Source organism: Siniperca chuatsi, linkage group LG11 (assembly GCF_020085105.1).
Source record: "Siniperca chuatsi isolate FFG_IHB_CAS linkage group LG11, ASM2008510v1, whole genome shotgun sequence".
NCBI classification, from domain to species: Eukaryota; Metazoa; Chordata; class Actinopteri; order Centrarchiformes; family Sinipercidae; genus Siniperca; species Siniperca chuatsi.
Genome location: NC_058052.1, coordinates 18,819,836 through 18,843,187, shown reverse-complemented (window position 1 = coordinate 18,843,187; position 23,352 = coordinate 18,819,836). Strand labels below are relative to the sequence as shown.

The following is a 23,352-nucleotide window of genomic DNA, read 5'->3' as shown; positions in this document are numbered from 1 at the left end:
GTACAGGTTGCATAGGAGAATAGACATATTTCCTATTTTTCATGAATCACACAAGATAGAATTGTATTTATAAATGAGGCATAGGCCTAAGCCACATAACACACTCTAAAGTCGAGATATTGCGAAAAAACTTTGATTTTCAAAATTATATTTTTCATTAATCTCGACATATTTTCTCAAGATATGACATGGCAATATAAAATTGTAAAATTCATAACCAAGTTTGAATTTACTCAAAATCATATTAGCCCGTGACAACCCATATTGCATTTGTTTTAATAACAAACTAAAAGAGGTTGCAGCTCCCGAGTTAAACATAGTATAAACATTACTTTAAGTGTTCTAAGTGCAGCTGAAAGCAGAAATGAGCACTGTTGATCTTCTTCGACTCTGTCGCTCTCCTCATCCCATCTCAAAACCTTGACAGGAGTTTGAAATTTCCGGGCTTATGTTGGAGGCTGCGATTGGCCCAGGAGGAGCTTACCTACATGCAAATGAAGCAACGCAACCTTGCTGCCTCTGATCCAGAGCGGGAGGAGGAGGACCAGGAATACACTCATGTTCCCCGAGCTCTAGAAAAAACACCGTGAACTCCTTCAATGTTTAAACTTCACAATTAAACAGGCTAGACAAAAGCCGCTTTCGTAATTTTTACGCACCAATCGTGTAGAGACCAATAACGGAATACAACGGGGCAGACAGATTCAGTCAATACTTCACTACTGTTATGAAGCGAGAATGAGTAGCGCAGAAGACAGCGGGAGCAAGTGCTCGTCGGGCCCGATTTCCAGCTTTACCATCCAGTCAATTTTAGGGACGCCGTCCGATGCGCCGCGCTCCGGGACCAAAGAGCTCTCCAAGGGGCCGCCGCCTCCGCCGCGGAGGCGCTCACTGTCGGTGTCCTCCGAGGAGGAGTGCAGCGGCGGGGAGGACTCAGCAGACTGCTTCTGCTCCGACACGGGTCACAGCGAGCCATGCACCCAGCACCAAGCCCATAACTTCTCATGTTTAGGTGAGGGATATTTATTATTATTATCATTATTAGCCTATTACAGAAAAGGGAACGAAACCAATTGTTGAAGTGGTACAAAAGAAGAATTAAACTGTTATTACATATATTTATTTCATATTTTTCATTTAGGTAGCCTACTATATAAAATCGCACGAAAGCAGGCCTAATTAGGTCCTTTAAAAAAAAGAAAAATAACCAGGCCTGTTTTATGTTTTTGTTTTCACTTCAGCTCACATTTCATTAGCTTGTTTTTGTGACTGTAACACTCACATGCAGCTCATCCACTTCCACTTGTTTGTTATGTGCACACTATCATCGCAGCAGCAGCGGGGGAGTGGAAGGTCGAATAATTAGCCCTCTGTCTTTCCTCTCATTTCAAATTTAATTGAGCCTGCTAATTGATGAAACATGTTTCTAAAATGGCTTCACTACACGTCGTCAACTGAGCGTTAAATAGAGCGGGATTTAATTAATAGCTTACTGTACACCGAGCATACTCATGCTGAATTGTTTATTTAAAAAGTGACCGGCTTTCAGCAGTCGATTTAGTAAGTCAGAGTTCACACTTGACGAACTCTCAAACTGAGTATGTCGAAAAAATGTAAAATGATTTTTTTCTCACTCGCCTGTTGAAAAACACAGATGTGTTTGTCGGTTATGATATTCATCACCTCCTTCTCCTCCTGCTCGCGTTAAGGTCCCGCTAAAGGACTTCTGTCTGGAAATGACGGGCTCGCACGGCGGCCGCACCTGCCACAGCCTCTGCTGCAGGATTATAAGGAGGAGCGGGAGAGACCGTGCCATCAAATGTCACCTCTGTCGGAGGAGAGACAGACAGACGGTGCGGACAAGCAGGGCAACTCAGCCAAGAAGAAGACGCGCACGGTTTTCTCCCGGAGTCAGGTGTACCAGCTGGAGTCCACCTTCGACATGAAGCGGTACCTGAGCAGCTCGGAGCGGGCCTGCTTAGCCTCCAGCCTGCAGCTGACGGAGACTCAGGTCAAGACGTGGTTTCAGAACAGGAGGAACAAATGGAAACGGCAGCTATCAGCTGAACTGGAGGCGGCCAACATGGCCCACGCCTCCGCACAGACACTAGTGGGGATGCCGCTGGTTTTCAGAGATAATTCCTTACTGCGTGTTCCAGTTCCCCGGTCTATCGCCTTTCCGACGCCCCTGTATTACCCGGGAAGCAACCTGCCAGCTTTACCTTTATACAACCTGTATAACAAGATTGAGTACTGATTGACTCTTCTGTATGTTCAACACTGCTCTCCACGTAAAAAGAAAAAAAAAACGCATTACAAAACAATACAACATTCTCATAAGTGTCGCCACATAACCGCTGTATATTAATTGTATCACTTTATTTGTTGAGGAAATTATGCAGCAACTGTACGTCTCACAAGAAAGCAATCAAGCTTCCCTGCGTGTAAAAAAATACACCGTGTGTATAATTAATTATAATAATTTCTTTACTTTTATTTGATTTTCCATCTCCTCCCTTAAGTGATAAAAATAATGGAGTTTGGCATTCATATCACATTCAAGAAAAATGGATTCCACAAGAAATGCTTTTACACTGTTTTTATTCATAATTTGTTTGCCAAATATATTGCAAAGCATCAGTCATTTTACTTAATTAATTAATGGAATAATTATTCCATTTAAGGAAAAATATCATTGTTTCTATTGTAATTTAGACCTTCAATAATAACCTCATTCAATAAATTTTCTATTTCAGTGAAAATTGGGCTTGCTTGGTTTTATTTTATGTGCTGTTTTTGTTCACTTATATTTGTAAACTTAACTACTGACAGTTTAATTTTTAACACAGAAGGCAAAGACTTAAAGCAATTGCAAACAAACCTAATGTTAAATTCTACTTAGTTGTGTTGACACTTCTTGTGCCCTGAAGAACATACAAACAATGCACTTTTTTTTTTTACAAGGCATTAATTGTAATGATCCAGTGTGATAATCTATATATGTTAAAGGCTGATCATATCATCAGAAATGAATCGTGAATTTGTGTTGCAGAGTTGCAGTAATTCTCACCTGGAGGGCTTTAACCACGACTAAAGCGACGAAAAAACCTGGAAGATACTGGCGTTAATTAACATATATAACATTACTGTTCATACTGTAGTTTACATTGCTGTTGGCTCACACATCTTACCATACACCTCCTATTATTACATCACATATTGGGTTGTGAGCTTCTTGACAGGTGCATTTTAATTTCAGCTTGTATCTGTGGAGGGACAAAGCATTTGTAGGGATGCATTGTGAACTGTCATGCATTTATCCTTCTGAAAGGCTCATACTGTAGCTTCCATATATGTTTGATTCCTAAGCACATTAGCCTACAAGCAGAACTGCAGATGTTTTCATTAGGCAATGACTTTAAAGTCATGCTTTCAGATTAATTTAGAATTTATGAACACTGCTAGTAACTGCAGCACTCTGCTATAAATCAAGAGGTGGATGACCTAAGCACTGAGCAAGCTGCCTTATAAAGGTAATGCATACAGAGGTAACTAAGAAGTAGATATAACACATTGCAGGGTGGAAAAGAGATGCACGCTATCACAAGCTTATCATTCCTCTGGGCCGGATCTTCTCTCATTTGAAGTCTGCCTCCTAGCATTAGGCCTAGTAAGGGGAAACATAATAAAGAGGCATATTGTCAAAGTTCAAGACTCTTATTAATCAAAGCTCTTCTCTTTTCTCCATCTGCGTAATGAGTCACTATCAGTTACACTTTGAATTCTGGACACCATATACAGTATGTCTTGTTCATTCAGAAGCTAGTTTGGATTTTCAAGTCAGCTCACATTGTCAAAATTGAATGCACTATTTCATAACAATACAATACATGCAAATACTAAACACAAGCCTGAACAGAATCACACCTACTCACTCCCAAACACATGCACACACACACACACACACACACACAAAAATATCCCGTGGTCGATGGGGAGCAATAAAACTGTGTCATTTGCCAGCTTTTCTTGGGTGTCACATCATGTACAAGGGACCCTTCACCACCCACCACCACCACCACCACCACCCACCCAACCTCTTCTACCCATCCCACCAATCTCTCCCTGTGTGCTAATGGCTACATTACCTAGCAGAATCATGACTAGCCAGGCTCTGCTGCCCTGCAGATTATGCCTGACCCAATTTCTGCAACAGCCGCCCTGTGTTTCTGGGAAAATGGATAGCGTTAGACAACAGCAGTGATTTATGGGTAACTCCAGCAGCAGCGAAGAGGTGAGGTGCAGGAGGATGAATTTGTGACAGATAGGAGAGGGAGAGAAAAGAAGGATAGAGAGAGTGATGGGGGACCGTAACGCTTATGAAAAGGAGCAATAGCTTTGGTTGAATGAAGCTGTTTATTAGTTTCCAAGTGGTCATTATGTCATCAGGTGTGACGGCAATGCGGCGCTCTTTTGGATGGATGTTTGTACCCCACTGACTTGTGGGGAATCTGCATGACCTGTCACCTGAGGTTGTTTGATTTACAAGACAGGGAGAGAGAGAGAGATGTGTGGAGATGCAGTGACGAGCAAAGCAGAGAAAGAGAGCTAGAGAGAGAAAGTGAAAGAAAGGAATAGGTGGGGTAGAGGAGGGGGTTCGATGTAACTATGTATCACTGCAATGGCAGGTGTGAATTACAAATTTTAATAGCAGGGCAATGAAAATGATTTGAAGTGGTTTAAACTGCAAAGAGACAGCGACTGGCATGGTGATGAAGATTTGTTGAGATGATGTGTTGTGCCTTAGGATTCATCAAACCTGCCTGGTAAGGTGAAAAGCAAGTGTAATTCACTCTGTGGTATAATTTATGATGGGAGTAATGGAAACTGTGGGCTACACACAGTGTGGAGAGGGAGAGGCAAAGACAGAGAGCACTGGGCAAATTGACTCTCTGGATAGTTTTTAGACCATATTTACAGGATCATAATGAATTATACTAAAACCTCCGGATATCACCTCTTTTACGTCTTGAGATAAAACGATGTAGATCAAAACTAACTTAATAGAGACCCCATTAAATTTAAACACGCTGCAACAGCATTACTTTTTTACTTATAATGTTCTCTTCTAATATTTGAAGAACCCCCCCTTTTTTTTTTTTTTTTTTACATATTCCATCCCTTCATCATTTATTTGGATGAGGGCTTTTTCAACTACCTCCCAACATATTTACAGCCATTTGATTTAAAAAGGGTATGTGTGGCTTTATATTAGAGTGGAAGGTTATGAAGTATAACACCATGAGCAGATGCAGAGCCTCGGGTCTGCCTCAAGACAAGAGTTTTAAAAGCGATCGCAATGCATTAAGCCAGACAACTCTCAAGACCTGTTTGCTCCCTAAATGAATTTGAGGGGAGCATAACAAGGTTTTTGAGGCAGGCCCTGTCATCCGCTGGCTTTAACCAGCTTCTGTATTTATGGGTTAATGGTTAAAAAGGAGAGCTTGGACCAGAAGTGATTTTTCATGATTCTGTTTTATATCAACTGGAAATGAAGGAGCTGAAGGGAAATTGTGTTTGTCCCCCCTTCCCAGCCCCCATCCCTTCTCCTTAACAGGCCAGGAATATGCTACTGTACCAGGCAAAGGGAAATGGGAAATGCAACATATGGATAAACTGTATTAAGTAAATTATGGTAAAGTCATAGCTTTGGAAATTATGTGGGGGACTTTAAAGACACCCAGAATCCTAATGCAAATGGTTACTTAAACAGGCATAAAAACACTTGGATATACCAAGCTTTAAATAAAAATAGGTTTTGTCATTTGATTAAATCGAAACCAAAGAATGGCTTTCAGTCTTAAAATCACTTTGCTTAAACTCATGATACTGTGACTGGCAGTATTAACGCGAAATATTTTGAGATTTTTATAACTCAAGGTCAAATTCAAGCAGCTCTGTTATTTGAACTACAATGAAAGCCTTTCCATCTCCAAGTTAAACTCTCCATGAACAATATTTAACCAAAAATCTGGATTAGGGCTTTAATGGCAAAATGTATTATGCTTGATTGTTAAATTATCAACCATTTCTTGACCTGCCTGTTTTGAAGTGCCATTCACTGTCCAAAATGCATCAAACTATTATAGGCTACAGAACATGTAAAGAACTCAGCTAGTACTCTAGGGATAAGTCCATTAGCATTACCTTCAACACAATAATGGATGTGAGATACAATTCTCTGCTCTCCATTTTGTATTTGTAAGGATAATAGGGGGATTATCTTTAAGGCCTTATGCTACACGCTCAAGAGTGAGACCACACTGAGGCAGAGAGCTCTGCAACAGTTGTTTTCACATCCTCCCCTCTCTCCCTCAGCCCTTCCCTCTGCTCTAAGACCCTCTCACAGAGAGGCAGGGAAGATAAAGCATGTCATTATTCTATTAAAGACCTACAATTTTTGTAATGGGACTTGCAGCGGTCGGCAGAAGTGCAGGCAGCTTCTTCAATATCCTGGACATTATTTGCTCGTTTAGTTAAATGATGTTTCTAATTCCCTCATAATTACTTGTAATGAGGCTGTCTCCCTCGTTTTGATGCGGCTACATCTTAATACAGCATGGCATTCTTTTTTAGGGATAATTACCTCTCATGAGGCCGGGGAGCAAGGCTGGGGTTTGTTGTGTGCTGCACACGTGGCAAATTGGCTTGTTTCCTGCCATCTTGTCTTCCTGCAAATTGGTAAATTAAGTTTCTCGGCTGGAGCATTAGAACTGTTAAGTTTGCTTTCTCGGCTCCTTCAAATTATTGGCTTCAATGACAGAGAGATGGCTTTATATTCTGTGTTTTGTCTTATTAACTTTATAGACTGTTTATTTACAGAGTATACAACAAATGTTAGGGGAGCTGAATGTTGGAAAAATTTGTTATGGGAATAGTTTTGAAATGATGAGGACATGTGTCCCAGATCACAGAGCAACAAAAACATATACAGATAATTAAAATGAAATTATATATTCTTGTGATCTTATGTGGTTCATTTTAAAGACAAAGGCTTAAAACCAGAGATCTTAAACTGTAATCTAATGTCATTTAGGGACAAACCTCACAATTAATTTGCAAAGAACTGAACACTGGAATCATACATACTAATTAGATTGATTTATTGTAGAGCTAACAGACACCAATAGTGCCATAAAATACACCTGCACTGCTACTGTGTCAACAAAGTCAGTGGAGCAGTTCAAGTCTTTTTTTATCTTAGGGATAATAAATAAATATTTTTAGATTTAAAGTTTGAATTGGAATATTTTAAAATGCAGTCTGAGAATGGATTTTGCCTTTCCTGTTTCCCTTTTGCTGGCAGAAACTGTCTGTGTTGTCCCTCTTAAATGATCCAGCTGCCGTACTCCAACCGCAGCCGTCGCAGGGTTGGCTAAGGGGTTTTTATTTCTAAGTGCTGATGTGTCGCAGACAGTTTGGCTCTACAAGGGCCTGTTATACGCCGATTAAAGAGAGGGAAGGAGTGCTCCCGCAGGGCAGCCTTGTACATTTACCCTGACCACAAAAAGGTCTAACGTTTACGCTCTGGTGCTGACATGACCTTCAAACAAGGTCCCTCTGCTGTCTTGATGGATACTGGAACTGTCTGGAGGAGACCTGCAGTGAAACTAACAGACAGACAGGAAGAAATCATATCTTCTTATCAGGAATTACCTGTCTACCATATCCTGTGAAGTTAGAAGATATGGCTTTTATTGGGAAATACAGGAAAGGATAGTTATTTTTCACACTTATATGGCAAAATGTGATTGTGATTTTCCAAAAGCTTTTGTCAGTTTCACTGAATGTTGGAACATAATATAAGAAGTATCTTTTTCTCCATAAAAATCACCTACATTGAACAAACTGACAAACACAAAGGGCCACTAAATAATTCAGATCCAAATCCAGTCATCAGTCGTCTATTGGTGGGAGACAAACATATCACTGGCTATTGTTTTTATTTGTGAGAGCACAGACAGATTCTCAAGTGATCCTCTTGTCTTTGCTGGGTCAGTGATCTGTTTGTTATGAGATTTGATATTGAGTTCTTCTTAATATGGAGAGTTGGGATGTTTTTGTAAGGACCAAGTGGTCTCTTTCAGCTGCAGGGGTCTGGTGTATAGAGAGATGATCTGTCACTTCAGTCTGAGACTGACTGCTGACCACATAGCTGCAGGGAGTACAATGAAAGCAGCACACTATCACCTGACAGCTAATTAGGGATTACTCCCCTGGAAGGGAATACATTCTCTTTGAGGGAATGAGAGAAAGAAAGCAAGAGGTCGCTGAAATTCGTGTGATGTGTCAGTCAAAGCCACAATCCACCTGCAGTTTCTACAGGCAATTCCTTGAAGATATGATATGTTTGGTTGTCATTGTAGTAAATTGTTAATGTGCTATCATTATGGTGGTAAAAATCAAATGACTTGACACCAGTTCAAATATAAAGTGTTTGGTTTTTCTGTCTTGTCTCCCACAGGAGTGAACTAAAATAAGAACCTCATATCTCAACATTCATGCAGTCCTTTTTAAATCTCCCAGTTCAGCAACACCAATTGTCCCCAATTGTGTGTCCCAATGTGCCCACATGCGTGTGCAATGACTGTGTGTGTGTGTGTGTGTGTGTGTACATATATGCCCATCCAGCAGTGTGAGTCTATGGTTTATACAGGAGACCTGGGATTTCTTTGAAAACACATTTGTAACCATTAGTTGAGTGTAAGGTTTCATGTGCAGAGTGCATCCTCTGGACTGGTGTCAGAGTTTCTGCGAGGCTCTGCAGCAGTCTCTCTTGGAGGGACAGTGCTGAGAGGAGGAGGATGGAGGTGGTTGAGGAGGAGGAGGAGGGGGAGCACTGGAGCCCAGGCGTCCCACCAACAATGCATCATGACAGGCAGAGTGTAACCTGAGCCCCCCCTCTGGCCTTGGTGTGGCCTGTCACAGTGCAATCCCTCTCGGCCCCCTTTGGACCCCCAAGATGCTTTTAAAGGGATTGGGTCAGCGAGAAAACAGCTCTTCAAAAGAATCGTCGTCACGTTAGAAAGTAATTAGCCAGGCCTGAGGCCAAGGATTCCCTGACCTGACTAATTCTGCACCCCTAAACAATCCATCTTGGTGCTAGGCGGCTGGTGAGGCACGTTCTCGGTGTACTGGGGAGGAGGTATTTTGGCAGGGGAGATTCCCATGGTCCTGCAGGTGAACAAACCCTACAGAGGTCATCGGTAAAGGTTACTGGGTAATCCATCTGAGTAACGGTCTGTAGGTAGATTGGAAAGATGTCTCACAATACAGGTACAGGTAATAATTGTTGAACCTAACTGTAGTCAAGATGTAAGTGAACAGGACGAAGTATTCATACTGTTGCAGAATGAGGTTTACCAAATACATTATACTGTTGCAATTAAGAATTTTAAGTATTAAAAAACAACAGATTTGCTCTAAAGCTGTGGATACGCTGATCTTATATAGCTGTACTAACTTTCAGATGTTTGTGATCTAGGAGTATAACACAGATGCAGACTGGCACATAATTTTTGCAGATCGATGTCAATGCTGAGAAACCATTTCAGCGCTTGGCCACCTGTTCTTCCAAGCCTGCAGGGCCTACTGGCAACAACCTTTCCTCTCACTATTAGGCAAACTAATCTGATTGGGAAAAAGATGGAGGTGGGGAGGGGCAGAAACTTACAAACCACATGCTGCAGGGCGGGACTCGACACCGCCAGTCCTCTCTTCCAATGCCTCTGATGGTTTAAGAGCTACCATAGCCTTCAGCATTATCAGGCTAACACACAGTGGGAGGTAGAGCGAAAGAGAAAACATGTGGGATACACAACAACACTGATTTCAACAGATTTTAAAGTTCTAATGGAGTGGTGTGATTGGAATTTAATTCTGTTTTTATTTAAGATTGTATTTTCCAACTTGTAAGGGCTCTGCCATATGAACATTTTCCATGCATGATGACTCTGTAGACTTTTTTTAGCAAAGTGTATGAATTTATATTGTGGGGGGAAAAGACTCACTTCAAAGCCATCAGTACTGATGTGGTAAGACATCGGAGAGTGGGAAGGAAAACATACACTTGTTAAACCAGCAGGATCCAGAAATGGCACTGAGCAATTGGCCAATTAGGAAGTGGTCCATCATGTCAAACTCATTTGCAAAGGGAAGGCTTAACCCTTAGGGTTCGAAGGTCAGGATCAAAGGGTGTCCCCCATGGGACCGCACAGATATCCTTGAAGAAACGCTGATCCCAAGCTTTTGTAAAAGAATCTTCTAATTACAATAAATCTCCACTGCAAGGTAAAGACAGGAGTGCTTGGTACAGTGGCTATATGATAGCTCTCGCCCAAGGGCCTGCAGGTAGCCTATAGATGTCTGGATAGAAGACTGATGGGAGATAGTGGTTGCCACTAGGGTAGTAGCCTCTCATTTGCCCAGGTCAGAACCTCAGAGAGTGATCACAGCTTTGACGGCTCAGGCTGACCAGCACCTCTGAGCCTTTATAGCCTCCGGTGTGTAACTGGGTCTTTGACCTTGCCCACAGATTAGTATCAGTATCAGTATTAGTACTGGATTTAACTCTTCCATTCTTCTTTCTTACATTGTCTTGTTTTCTCACAAAGAACGTGTCACGGTTGGGTTCCTCTTTTAATTGAGATTTTAGCCTTCTGCTATGCTATTGTGATTAGTATAATTCTGATCTCTTTAGTCATACTGTAATACTTTAGTTTTTTCAAAGAGATGTTTGCATTAGAGGCTGTTTGGTCAGACAATGCTAGCGCTGGATGATGGTTTTGGAATTTCTGCTAACATAACTTTTAAATCTGTGTTCCTGACTATCTCATTTCCACAATAATAATTTCTGGGTGTCAAATGCTTGGCAGATATTTGGTCTAATTACACCTGAAATCCTAAACATGTAGATATTCTGTTCCTTTGAGAGGGCATACCACTAGTACTTTGGGGGAAAATGGCTTTCAAAGGCTGGTGCTTAAAAGGAAACCAATAAAAATACAGTATTTAACCTGACATGGTAAAGATGAAACTCATGCCTTAGCTTAGGGGAAGGGGAAAGATGAAGATTTCCACTGATTTGGGTAAGAGTTAATGTACATGTCAGACTGTTGAGTGAACCCTGACCCCCGCACACTTGTATAGTGCCCATGAGAGGACAAAATGATGGCTATGGGGAAATCAACGGCTGTATGTTCAACTGTGTTTTCCCTCTACATATTGAATCTCGCTTGCAGAACAACCTTCTTTGTTCCCACTCCAAGCAAAGCTGTATGACACTCTCTGTGCTTCTCAGCAGGCTCTACCGTTGGCCAAGGGGGAGGAGAGAGGAAAAGGAGGGGAGAGTAGTAGTTTGTTCTTCCTGCAATTAGCATTCACGGTTAGCTAAGCAGAACTAATGCAGCGAATCTTTGAGTCTCACGTTACTTGTCCTCCACTGCCGGAGTACCTGCAGGCCAGATTAAACTATAGCGAGATGACAAACCCCCTATGTATCCGTTACAAGCCTTTTATTATTAGCAGTGTTATTGGTAATTCCTTTTGAATGGCCATGACAAAAACTCTGCATTGGCTAAGGTGGACTTCAAAAAACAGGATACCGCATGGGTGTGGGTAATGTGCTAGTGATACTGTAATTTTGAAAACAAACTGAGAGTGAGAATTACACCTCCATTGGTGTGGCATTGTTTGGCAGCACTGATGGAAGGCATAACTCCCAGCGGCACATTTTGATTTGACCTGTTTTAAGTGATAGGCTTCCCAAGACAACAGTTAGCGCTGTCACATGTCAACACAAGAGACATCTGCCCTCAAACATCGTTCTGTCCTTGACTTCAGTCATATTTTTTGGGCCCTTCTTTCATTTCACACACATCTTTTTTTTAATTACAACCAATAAAAGGTTGTCTTCATTGAAATGTTCTGTGCCTACATATTAAATATAACTTTTGTTTCTGGCAGGGTCATCTCCGGTATGTTCTTTAGCATCTAGGTCAAGACTGAATGATCTCACGACTCCCTTTTCAACTGGGGAAGGATCAGGATATGGGCTCACCGTGTCACCATTATGGGATGTGGATAAAACTGTAATGATCTCATGAGTCTTAAGTATCACAACATGGCCACTTAGTAGATCTTGTCACACAGTTCCAAGAAAACATTGCAATGCAATTTTTAGCTCCAGGATTTAGATTCTTGTTGATGATTGTGATTCTTTGTCTGTTAAATACACCAATGTCTAATTGGATTAATAATTGTGAATAGGTGAGTGAGACAAAATAGCACCGCAGTTTTATTTTATGTTGTAAAAACAATGGACAATCAATGTCCCAGGCTAATTCTCTTCCATATTTTTCTTTTCTCCTCCCCGGTATGTTGATTTGCTGTGTTTATCCTCAGCTAATCATTATCAGTTCTCTGAAGTGTTGTCTTATCAGTTACAAACAGGTACAAGCAGCGCAAGTGGTCCCAATTGATCCACTAAAGACTCCCAATGTGATGAGGCCACTGTCTAGTCACACAGAGCCCAAGGAAGACACTGCTCAAAATCAATAAGTCTTCCTGTGACACTGGCTCTGCTAAAGTCTGCACTTCTAATAGCTCATCACTTTGAATGTGAGAGGCAGTGTAAGAAATCATTGAAGTACTGTGCCACAACACAGCTGCATTGATGATTTTAATTGCATACATTGTTTTCAAGAAATTTGAAACCTAACTGCCAAATATAATTTAATTCTGACCTTGTGGAAATGATCAGGATATTTACTTGATTTTTCACTCCTTTGCATGAAACATTTATTTTTTTGTGACTAAACAAAGGTCACACTTTTTCACAAATATGTCTGCTGCTTGGCTTATCTACACTGCATCGCAATTCTCCCATCTATTATCATAAGAGACTAAAATTTGCTGTTTGGGTAAAAAAAAAAAAAAAAAAAGTAGTAGTGGTTGCAATCAATGCCCAGTAATTTCTGGAAAAGGTTGAGGCGCATTCTACCAAATGGTTAGAGACACTTAATTAATGTTGTATGTCTGTGTTTAACGTACGTGGTTTTAGCAGAAAACTGATAATGTTACTGGACAGCCAGACTCAGAAAAATGAAGCTATTTGCAGGGGAATTACTGAAGAATCTTATTGCACCGTATGGGTAAACAACAAAAAAAAAAATCACATTTCACTGCAGGGCTTTTATTGCTTAGTGAATTTGACTTAGTACTTTAGTTTAAATCAACAGAAGTATTTCATGAATATATTTAAATCAAGACTGAGGTACAACTCCAAGTGCTGGTGTGTCTCACTCTAAAATTTCTGTTTGTATCACCCTGTCTCCTTGTTGAACCACAGCTACTTGCCTCTACTTGATGTCCAATCTAAATAAAAAAGATTGTAATATAATAAAGGACCCATAGTCCCTACTTATACAGTACTTATTGAGTGGAACATTGAGATTTATATAACTCCTCTCAATGAGAGAAAAAGAGAGAAAAGGAGAGAAAGAGGGAAGAGAGTTTCTCTATGATTGCGAGTGGGGTTTAAGGTTACCGACTAATTTCCCAGTTGTTACCTGCTGACAGCGCCACATCCGGTCTCCTCAGTGTTTTTCAACAGGGAAGAGTACAATCTGTTATACTGTAGTGATCATCAGCTCTTCCTCGACCAATGATTACCAGTAATTACCTGTTTTTCTCTCCCTCCATCCACCCCTCCTCCTCCTCTCTCTCTCTCTCTCTCTCTCTCTCTCTCTCTCTTCCCCTTTCTCCCTTGAGCTATTAACCCTAACTGGCTGTTGTGGAGCAAAGAGGAGGTGTGTAGAGAACAAGGCAGGCTTTTATGGACTCCCCACCAGCGCCACTCCACACCGCTCCATTTTGAAATTATCGGGTCCCCTTGCTTTTGAAGTCTCTGTAAGCGCACCCTCCTATTTATGAGATGGCTATGTACTTAAAGGTCACAGATTGATCAAGAGGTCCTAAAGATGGCCTTTTTCCTGAAAGCACCGCAATACTGTGGCTTCCGCAGGCCACATCTGTGGGAGAAAGAGGGAAAATAAAATGTATCACTCCCCCAAAGTCAGGCATATTCAGACTTTAATGTACAATTCCATTTACCCTGGAAAATGCCACAATTGAGCATGGAATCCACAATGAGCACAGCAATTTATCAGTGCTTTTTTGTCCATTTCTGTTGGCTCAGGCTTAAGCATATTTTACTTAGTGATTACCCACAGGCCATTTTATAAATGTGTCAGACTCTAACTTTGTTTGAACATGAGACCTTCACTACATTGTTTTGTCCATTTTAAAAATACATTTGACACACACACAGAAAACAGCGGCATCAATATTTTGACAGCATCTAGGCTGGAAATAACAATGACCAGCTGGCAGTATACTGTAGCCCGTCAGCTCTCACTTAAATATTTAAAGAGATGGATGTTATTATAAAGGCCCTAGTTACAGTACATTTATGCTCTTCTTTGTGCATATTTCTGCATTTTTAAAAATCTTCTCATTGTTTTTAAAAAAATAATTTATTTCTACTTACTTACTTACTTACTATAGTCTACTTGAATTTACGGCAGGTTATCGCTACCACTACACACAATTTGCTCGGTTTCTTTTGATAACAAGATTCTATTATTATTCTATTCTATTCTATGTTTTAATGATATCATTTTCTTTTAACAAGATACTTATTTTATCTAACTTTTTTTTTCTTGTACAATGACATAATAACTTTCAAGGTATGTTGTTAATACAAGGAACAGTTGAGTTTTAATGAGAAAAACATTCAGTCAAAGCCTGTTTGTGTGTGTTTGGGAGGGTTCTCTAATATGTATTTGTTCTTCTATTGGTGTTTTTTATTTCTATTAATAGGTTTTACTGATCAGAGAATAAATTGTGATGGGAAGCAGATTACAGTGATTGAGTATTTTTGTGTTTGAATTTAAACCATCGGGTTTCCTGATCACTGATCACCCTATTCTAATAATCCTCAGTGTAGGAAACCCAATGATGGTGTACTTTAATCCAGGACTAGGTTAGGACTCTATGGTTGTAGCCTTTTGTGTCCCTCTAACAGATCAGTGACAAATAATACTACCTGTTTTACTGTACAGCCCCATACATTTTAAAATGTTTCACCAATTAACTATTGGCTACAGTGTCTTTGGACTTCAATGGATCTTTTTCCTAATTATAACATCAAATATTTGAAAGCATTTTTTTTAAAACAACGTACCACCATGGCTTGTTATAATGAGAAAAGCTTCTTATTATAACAAAATAAACAAAATGTTGTCACATCATGTTATTACCTCATTGTAACATTTTATAGTTATAATGAGAAACAAAGAAGATTTTTCTTTCACAAAGGGTTGGCGAATATGACTATACTTGGCTGTACATCATTTCATTTCAACATAGTTTAAATATAAAGAGCAAACTGAACAGTGCAGATGGTCTAAGAGAGAGAAAGCACCATAGCCTTGATTCAGTTGGATATTTGTTTAACTAATGTAATCCCCTGAATCAAAGTGTTTGTCTGTGACTCACTTGCTCAGAACAGAAATCTATTTCAGCACCAAACAAAGCTGTACAAAAGCACACAGGCTTCATTCATCATAGGGTCCCAAACTAAACTCACTCTGTTATTATTATTGATAGTCAGTGCCTTCAGCCTGTCTTATTTATTAGCCAACTGGGGATGAATGCGAGACGGTCAGGCGGCATATACAATGCCAATTTGACCCTGTGTTTTAAAATATGCACGCTGTGAACACCAGGCCGGGCAACTTGGCAGCAGCACGGACTTAAAAACTTTATTGATTGCATCACTCGCCGATAATATGATGCATGTCACATTTGACAACACTATAAGAAGAGGGGTCAGAGCGCTAGGACTAATGAAACTGTTTTGAGAGGGGGGAGCGGAGAGATGGATGTTGTTTTCTACAACATTAACCTTGCAAATGGCTGCCAGAGAGCAGCAATGCCTCACACACCACACACACACACACACACACACACACACACACACACACACCCTTGCTGTCAACTCTGGCAACTTCCTGATGGTTGACATTAACACCAAGCTAAAAATCTGAAACCATTAAAAATACCTGTACTCATGCAGGGAGCTAAAATGAAGTAATATATTTTCAAATAAATGAAAATCTTATTAGCATCACAACAGTGCTCGTGGGCAAAACACTGGGTGATTTGAAAAGTGTCCCCTGCTGTCTGCTAGTGGGGATGACAGATGAGGTGAGGACGATGTAAAGGGATTGGTGTGGAGCAGGGTGGGGTTTGGGTGTTGGGAGCGGCTGCAAAGGAACAGACCCTGAGTTAAATCTCTTGAAAATGAGTAATCTTACATAATAATATCCTCATGTGTCTTGATAAGAGCAAATCCCGAACAAGCCGACAGCATCCGTCAGCATGGTCTATGAAAACTCACTAACAACGTTATGGATCCTGAAGGCAGCTATTGCCCTGGCAAATATGCTCTGTGAACCTCTAATTTGGCAGCTATATCTTCTTTAACGACACCATTACCAGTGGCTATCACCATAACCGCATCCACAGCAACAATCCTCACAAAACCCATAATGTGAAACCACATTAAGATGGCTCCTGTGGACTCATATTGGAGTGCTGCTGTGCTGTTACACACATGAACAGGCTACAAACCAACACAACCACAGGCATTAAATTGTCTCTACTGACTACATTAGCTATTTGGTATTGTTTTAACTGGGAAGTAATTAACTGACTTGGTCAATAGGTGGGATGAAGAGCCAGTCTGCAAGGTGTTTATGGGTCCCAAGAGTCATGGCTGGGGTGAGAGGGCACAACAGAGCCCATCTATCCAAACTCAATGACCTGACAGATCCTCCACTAAAGGCTCACACTCGTATCAATTATTGACAAAATAAAAGAGGCTTTATTTAAAAAAATACTGTGTCACCCATAACTACAGAAAGAGCTGCTACACAATTTGAATGATACAGATTTGTGTCTATTTGAGTGCTAGACTGTGCCCATGTATGCTTCATGTTTGTTTGAGAGTACGTGTTTGAATGTGCGCAACTGTGTAGGTGTGTGTTAATCAGACAAGCTGAATGTGCTCCCTTTTTATTTTTTAACACGCTGTACGGAAAGGCGCTGTGGATCAGTAAATGGCTCCCTTCGCTAATCATCTCTGCTGTAGCAAGGGAAAAAGGGAGAGATAAATGTTTGAGTGGAGAGGTTGAGGGCGTCTCTTTCAGATCTGCCCCTACTGTCTGTGAATAAAAGCCTGAAAAGGAGCCACAACGACAGGCTAGAAGTGAGTCCAACTGAGCTTTGAAAATGCTGCCTCTTCTCCGGGCCTTGGTGCTAATGCATCTGACTCAAAGGCTGTAAGCCAGCAAGAGAGAGAGGAGGGAAGAAAGAAAGAAAAAGGGAGATAAAGGGGTAGAGAGACAGGGAACTGGTGCTACAGAGGACAAAGAGCTCCAAGGTGTGCACTCGGTATTCAGTAATTGGTAAAAGAAGCTTCATTTCTTACAGTGATTTCCTGTCTTTTTACCATCTCTGACAATCCTGATGCTTTTAATAGGGGTATGAGTAGGGGCTATTCTGTGCGCTCCCCCCGCCCGAACACCAACCTGTCTGGCTGCTCAGCCTGACCACCCCTCCGCCTCCTTCTCTCCTCACAAAATGGAAAAAGAAAAAAGGCATTAACCATATTCTTTCTGTCGTTCTCTCTCTTTGAATACCTCAAACCCCTTTAGCTTTAATCATTTCTGGATCAGGCTCAGTCCAAATAAGCCAAGCCATTTTCTGCACTCAATTACTCCCTTAACAGCATCAAAAAGAGAAAGGATTCAGGTATAGTGAGGAGAGAAAGAAGGTGAGAGGGAGAAAATTGTGAAGCATCTTCATCCACCAAAATGCTTTGAATGCTTCGAAAGGCTTTCTTTTTTAATGAAAAACCAGTAATAAGAGATGGTTCTGACTATAACAAAATGTTTACTGTCTGTTCGCTAGCTGTGAGCTCTTCACTCTCCCCAGATAAATCGTCAAAGAGGGAGAGGGGAAATAAAAGCTTGAAGAAATGGGCCTCCAAATTATTACATTTCCACCGAATCCTGCTTTCATTAAAAAGGAAAATATATCTGAAGGTACTTCACTCCGAAAGGTATTTTAATAATACATTACTTTTCTCATAACTATTCTTAACCTTTAAATACAATGCATTTTGGATGAATACAGCTGTCATGGCTTGGTGTTCACATAATGAGACATCCAACTCTTATTTACTGTTGTCTGCCTGAGCTACAAGAGATCATGAGTCTGGCTCCTATGCAGCCATTTACTGTATATATACTGCAAGTCAGTCCAAACTACAAATATTCTCTGATGGGCCTGAATGAGGGCACTGTGCCATCCAACGCTTCTGGGTATTTCATAAAATGTATGCAGGAAGTGCATCTAAATAGTTTGCTCTTTTTCGTAAAGTAGTACTCAATCCATAAGCATGGGCTTCAGGCTTGAAAATGCTGCCCTGTTTTTCCTCATTGCCCAAATTGCCCACATTGTTCTAAACGCCCGCCAGTAGATACAAATCAAGTATGAAATGTCTGAACACCAACAGAGGTCAATAAAGCATGTCCACAGTAATATAATGTGATTGATTTTTCTCTGCAGCTCTTTCCATACGGGATTCTGCTGTGTGCACATTGCCGATGATTACACAAAAACTGCTGATTAATCATAATGGCTCAGGGTGAGCACTTTACTTTGGTGCTCCCTCCTTCTCATACCCTGCGCTCATTTCCCCTCTTAGCCAGCCGATGGTCAGTAAGGTCAGCGTGACACACATGCATCCAAAAACGGCATTCACATGGGCGAGAGTAGAAGCCGCTGTTTGGATGCCGCACCAAGAGCCTCTACTGGCGCCGGTAGTTTCTCTCCACAGTCTCTCATTATATCAGTAGTGCTACAGCGGGTGCTGGGGTCGAACTCTGAGTGCAGGGTGGCAGCTTTTCTAGGGTCCTCAACAGAGAAATAATATCTTTGCCTGCCAGAGGAATGCAAACAGTAAACAGAGAAAGTAAACAGCTAGATGTGAACCTCTTGTGTTACAATCAGTACTCAGGTCTGGACCACCGAAGGAACAATTCCATGAAGTGTCAACATATTCTGTTTGACGCTAGTTTTTCATGTTCTGCATAGCTGGATCTCCAAACACCTTATTCTTGCCAAAGTATTACAGTGTCACCAGAAAACTTTGCCATCTCCTGTTTTATTTGTTGTTGTGCACTTTTATGAAATGAATATCTTCAACTAGAGTCAGGAAGTTGTGTGCTTGTTGCTAACAAATCCCAGATGACCATACATATTCTTCACCTAATGAAGGCAAATTACAAAAAATAAGAGGATGAGTAAAGATGTGACTTATTGCGGTGGACTCTAAATAGGTTACTTTTGGCATCAAAGTGGGCAAAGAGAAGTTATGCATTTGGGCTGTGAAAAGAAAAAGGCCTCTGCAATGTCTCTGCAAAGCACCTTTTAAAACATACTCAAAATTATAGTTCTGTTCTTTGCAAAGATGATCATTTACAGCACATGAACAAAGCTGCCAGCTATCTAGGGTGTTAATTAAATCTAGATGCTTTTTAATGCATTTAAACACCCACTTTATATTTTCCACTTTTCATCCGTCCACAACATATTTTTACCATTCCCTTATTATGCTCTTTAAAGAAGAAAATCCAGGCCAAATGAATGTTCACAGAAAAGAACAGAAGCTTTGACTCTTAATGGGCACGTTAGCTCAGCAAAGTCGCTAATGGACGATGCTAATTATCACAAGCTTGGAAGGCCTCACAAAGGGAGTGGATCAATATGTGACGTGGCGTGCTCCGCTCATTCATAGATGTTGGATGATGACATTCGCTTGAAACATGGCACTAGACAAGAGTGCATTGTAGGGGTGGGATGGTGGTGGGGGACGGGGAGGGCGAGGACCAAGAGTGTTCTGCTCTTTCATTTCCAATGCGTGTTGGCTCAAAGAGGATACCTAATGCTTTCATAAAGGCAGACAACAGGCGAGGGGAAGAGCAATGTGTGCTGATGGATAAAGGAAAACAAGAGCGTCTCTTTCGTATTGAAACTGGTTGTACTGGAAGTTTAACAGGTAGTCTGGAGAGGAAAGCAATGGAGAAACTGTTGAAGAAAACTTTGTTAGCTTTCTTTGTTATGGATAGGAGCAGAATCATCATTTTTCATAAGCAACAGCATATTCCTAAATGCTTTATGAAAATATAACTTGTTAAGAGTGATGGACCCCAGACAATGGGCTTTAGACAGAAAACAACATGTATCAGTGAGACGATGAAATACAGACGGAAGGACGGTTGAGTTGTAGATCCAAAACACCAGTGGTTAAAAGTACCAAAAAACACACAGTGGTTTATGTCATTGTAAGTTATCAAAGTGACAATTATTTCATCATCCATCTCAATGATTGCAAGGCAAACAGTAGGCATTCTTCTTCAAGTTAAAAAGTAATCTACCAAGATTGATTGTCCAACACAGTATGTTGCCAGATGACGCTGCATTTATTGTGGCAAAAGTTGAGCAAGGTTAAGCTTTTTTGATAGAAGACCCTGCTCTTTCTTTGCGTGGTCCCATTGAAATGAATGAGGGGACTGTGATTTTTCACGCAGGCACTAACGTTGGTCTGAACACGTCTTCAGTATTGTCTTTAGTATCTCTATCTTTAGGATCAGTGCTTAAACTGTTCAAAATGTTGATCACTATTCTTTGATGTCACTGAATGAGGCATCCCTTTGAGTTAAATTCAAAGTTTTAGCTTCATTTTTTTTTCCTTCAGTGATATATAGGCCTAAACACAAGCGAAGAGGAAGTTTTGGTGTTTCTGTTGTTGAACAGTAACAGTTTGGTGCTGTTCACCTGAATGTAAAAGGCACCAGCATAAAAAGATGAAGTCCGAAGTACAATTAGGGACCTTTATGCGTGCAAACCAAAATGTTTTACCAAGAATAGCTTCCAGTCAGACCCTAAAGATGCTTTATTGTCTGATCAGCTAGTTAATCACTTAATCATAATGTACTTGTTTCCATATCAGCTTGTTTTCCAAATGTAAGGTTGACCTGTACAATACACATGTATTTGTGTTTAAGCACTTTCACCTTTAATTTGAACCAAACTACAGTTAAATGGTCGCTAACACTACTATTTATTTATTTTGTTTAAGAACACTTTGTAAGTCCAGAGAAGCTTTTTTCACATCAGCTTGACTTTTCCTTACGTTATGTGGTAGACCTCAACAGAACAAAGCTTGTTGGACAATTTTGTGTCATTGTAATCTGTAATACTAGTTCCAAAGCCAGATCCTTGGTAGGTGTGGCATGGGCATACAGCCAAAACAGGCAAGTGAACATTCAAACTAAAACATCTGAACAGGTAACGGGATCCCCCACAACTTTGGGGGTAATTTGGACACAGCGTGGCACACTTTCTTTGGCGCAATATCCTGCTCTGGACCCCTCCTCCTTCCTTCTCCTCCCCAGAGAGACCCATTGATCCGCTGTCTGCTGAGCCCTGTGTCTCCAGTATCAGGGTAATTCCAGGGGGGATTGGTTTTCCCTTGTTACCTTGTAGTTGGGAGCCCCGTTCCTGCCCCTTCCTAATTCTCCCCGCCTTAACTTCCCAGTGGCAGTGGGCACGGCCAGCAGACAAGAGTCTCTTTGTCCCCTGTTTGAGGCAGGAAATGGAAGAGATGTAACTGAAAGGTTTGAAAATGCTTCTCTTCCTCTATCAACAACAGGCACCTGTAGAGTTAAAAAAAACATATGTAATATGTCACATATAAAGGCATGCCATTGTGTGTGTAAGTGTTTGATCTTTCAATCTCCCAAAGCCTCAGTGGTGTAACTCATCTGTGTTTTATTAAAGTGCTACATACCTCCATTAACAACATCCACTGTGCCCATCATAACCTGCTGCTCATTCAAATGAGACAATTATTAAACAGATATTATCTCTCTGGATACATTGTTTTCTTAAAGAAGTCATAACTTTGATGTTCCCTTGTGTGATTATTCATTGCCCTCTTTATTAACAATAACGGTATATTGATAACGTCCTCATATGTCTGTCTGCTCTGGCTGTTTGTTTGAACTCCTGACTTATAAAATATAGTCCCCTTTCGCTATTTTCTCTGTTTGCTGCATTTACAAGTTATTACTTGTTGTTATTGTGCAATGCCCCACCCTATCCCACGCACACACACGTGAATTTTGACCTGGTTTTTGATACTGAAATCATAATACTATACTATCTGAAACATATTCTGGTTTGTACAGCAGGTCTTTTTTTCTGGTACATGTTGGGACATATCAAAATTGAAACAAATCCCATTTTAAAATGTTCTATTACTTTGTAGAAAAACATGATTTTTCTCAGTTTACTTTCCCCTTCCCTTTAACTGTGCTACACCATGAAGAGAGTTAATACAAACAAAATCAATATTTTAACAACTGAGGGGAATTATACAGCCAAATTATTATTTTATTTTTAAGGTAGCATGTACATATAAGCACAAACAGTGCAATCATACTCTCAAAAAACTATATATGTACTATTCACCAAAATGAGAATTTATGCTGCCTGTGACACTGGACTTCTCTTTCATCCAGCCCTCCTTTCCTCTTGCCCTGAAATAATGCCACGAGAGCTGCCTCTACAAAAGTTCCCAGCACACAGGCAATTCTTATTTTTCTTTCATTGTCCCTCCTGGACAAGACAAACAAGCAAACAAGGCTTGAGAGCGCATCATTTCATTTCCATATAGATGAAAAGTGTGCAATGAAATAAACAAGTGTCCATTTGTACACAAGGCACAATGGTTTTCATCTTGATGCTTCTGTATTGTTTGAAGTGCTCTATGAATTACCTGAACAAAACACTAGATAGGATGATATTCACTGCATTGTAATTCTAAAAGGGTACTAATAGATTTTGCCAGTGTCCGAGCACTTGAGGCATGAAACAGGTCAAAGCAACTGAGATGATAGTATCCCTCTTCAGTCTTATTCACACCAGATGTCATTAAAATCACTTATCCACACCTGTTCCATTTGGGTCTTGTGATGTTATATCTGCAACCTAGGATGGATTCTGTATGGAGCATATTGTAAAATTGCATGGACTGTTTATATCCATTGAGCATTCACAATTATCTGTACGACCGAAGGTAACTTTTTGTAGCTGCGG

General features: G+C 40.6%; 1 protein-coding gene across 1 annotated transcript; it reads left to right on the top strand.

Annotated features, from left to right (window-relative positions):
- The first annotated feature begins 474 nt into the window (after positions 1-474).
- hmx2 (H6 family homeobox 2) lies at positions 475-2,762 on the top strand. The gene is made up of 2 exons (XM_044214521.1): positions 475-1,012; positions 1,710-2,762. The coding sequence occupies exons 1-2, from the start codon at positions 739-741 to the stop codon at positions 2,255-2,257; spliced, it is 822 nt and encodes a 273-aa protein (XP_044070456.1). The 5' UTR covers positions 475-738; the 3' UTR covers positions 2,258-2,762.
- The last annotated feature ends 20,590 nt before the right edge of the window (positions 2,763-23,352 follow it).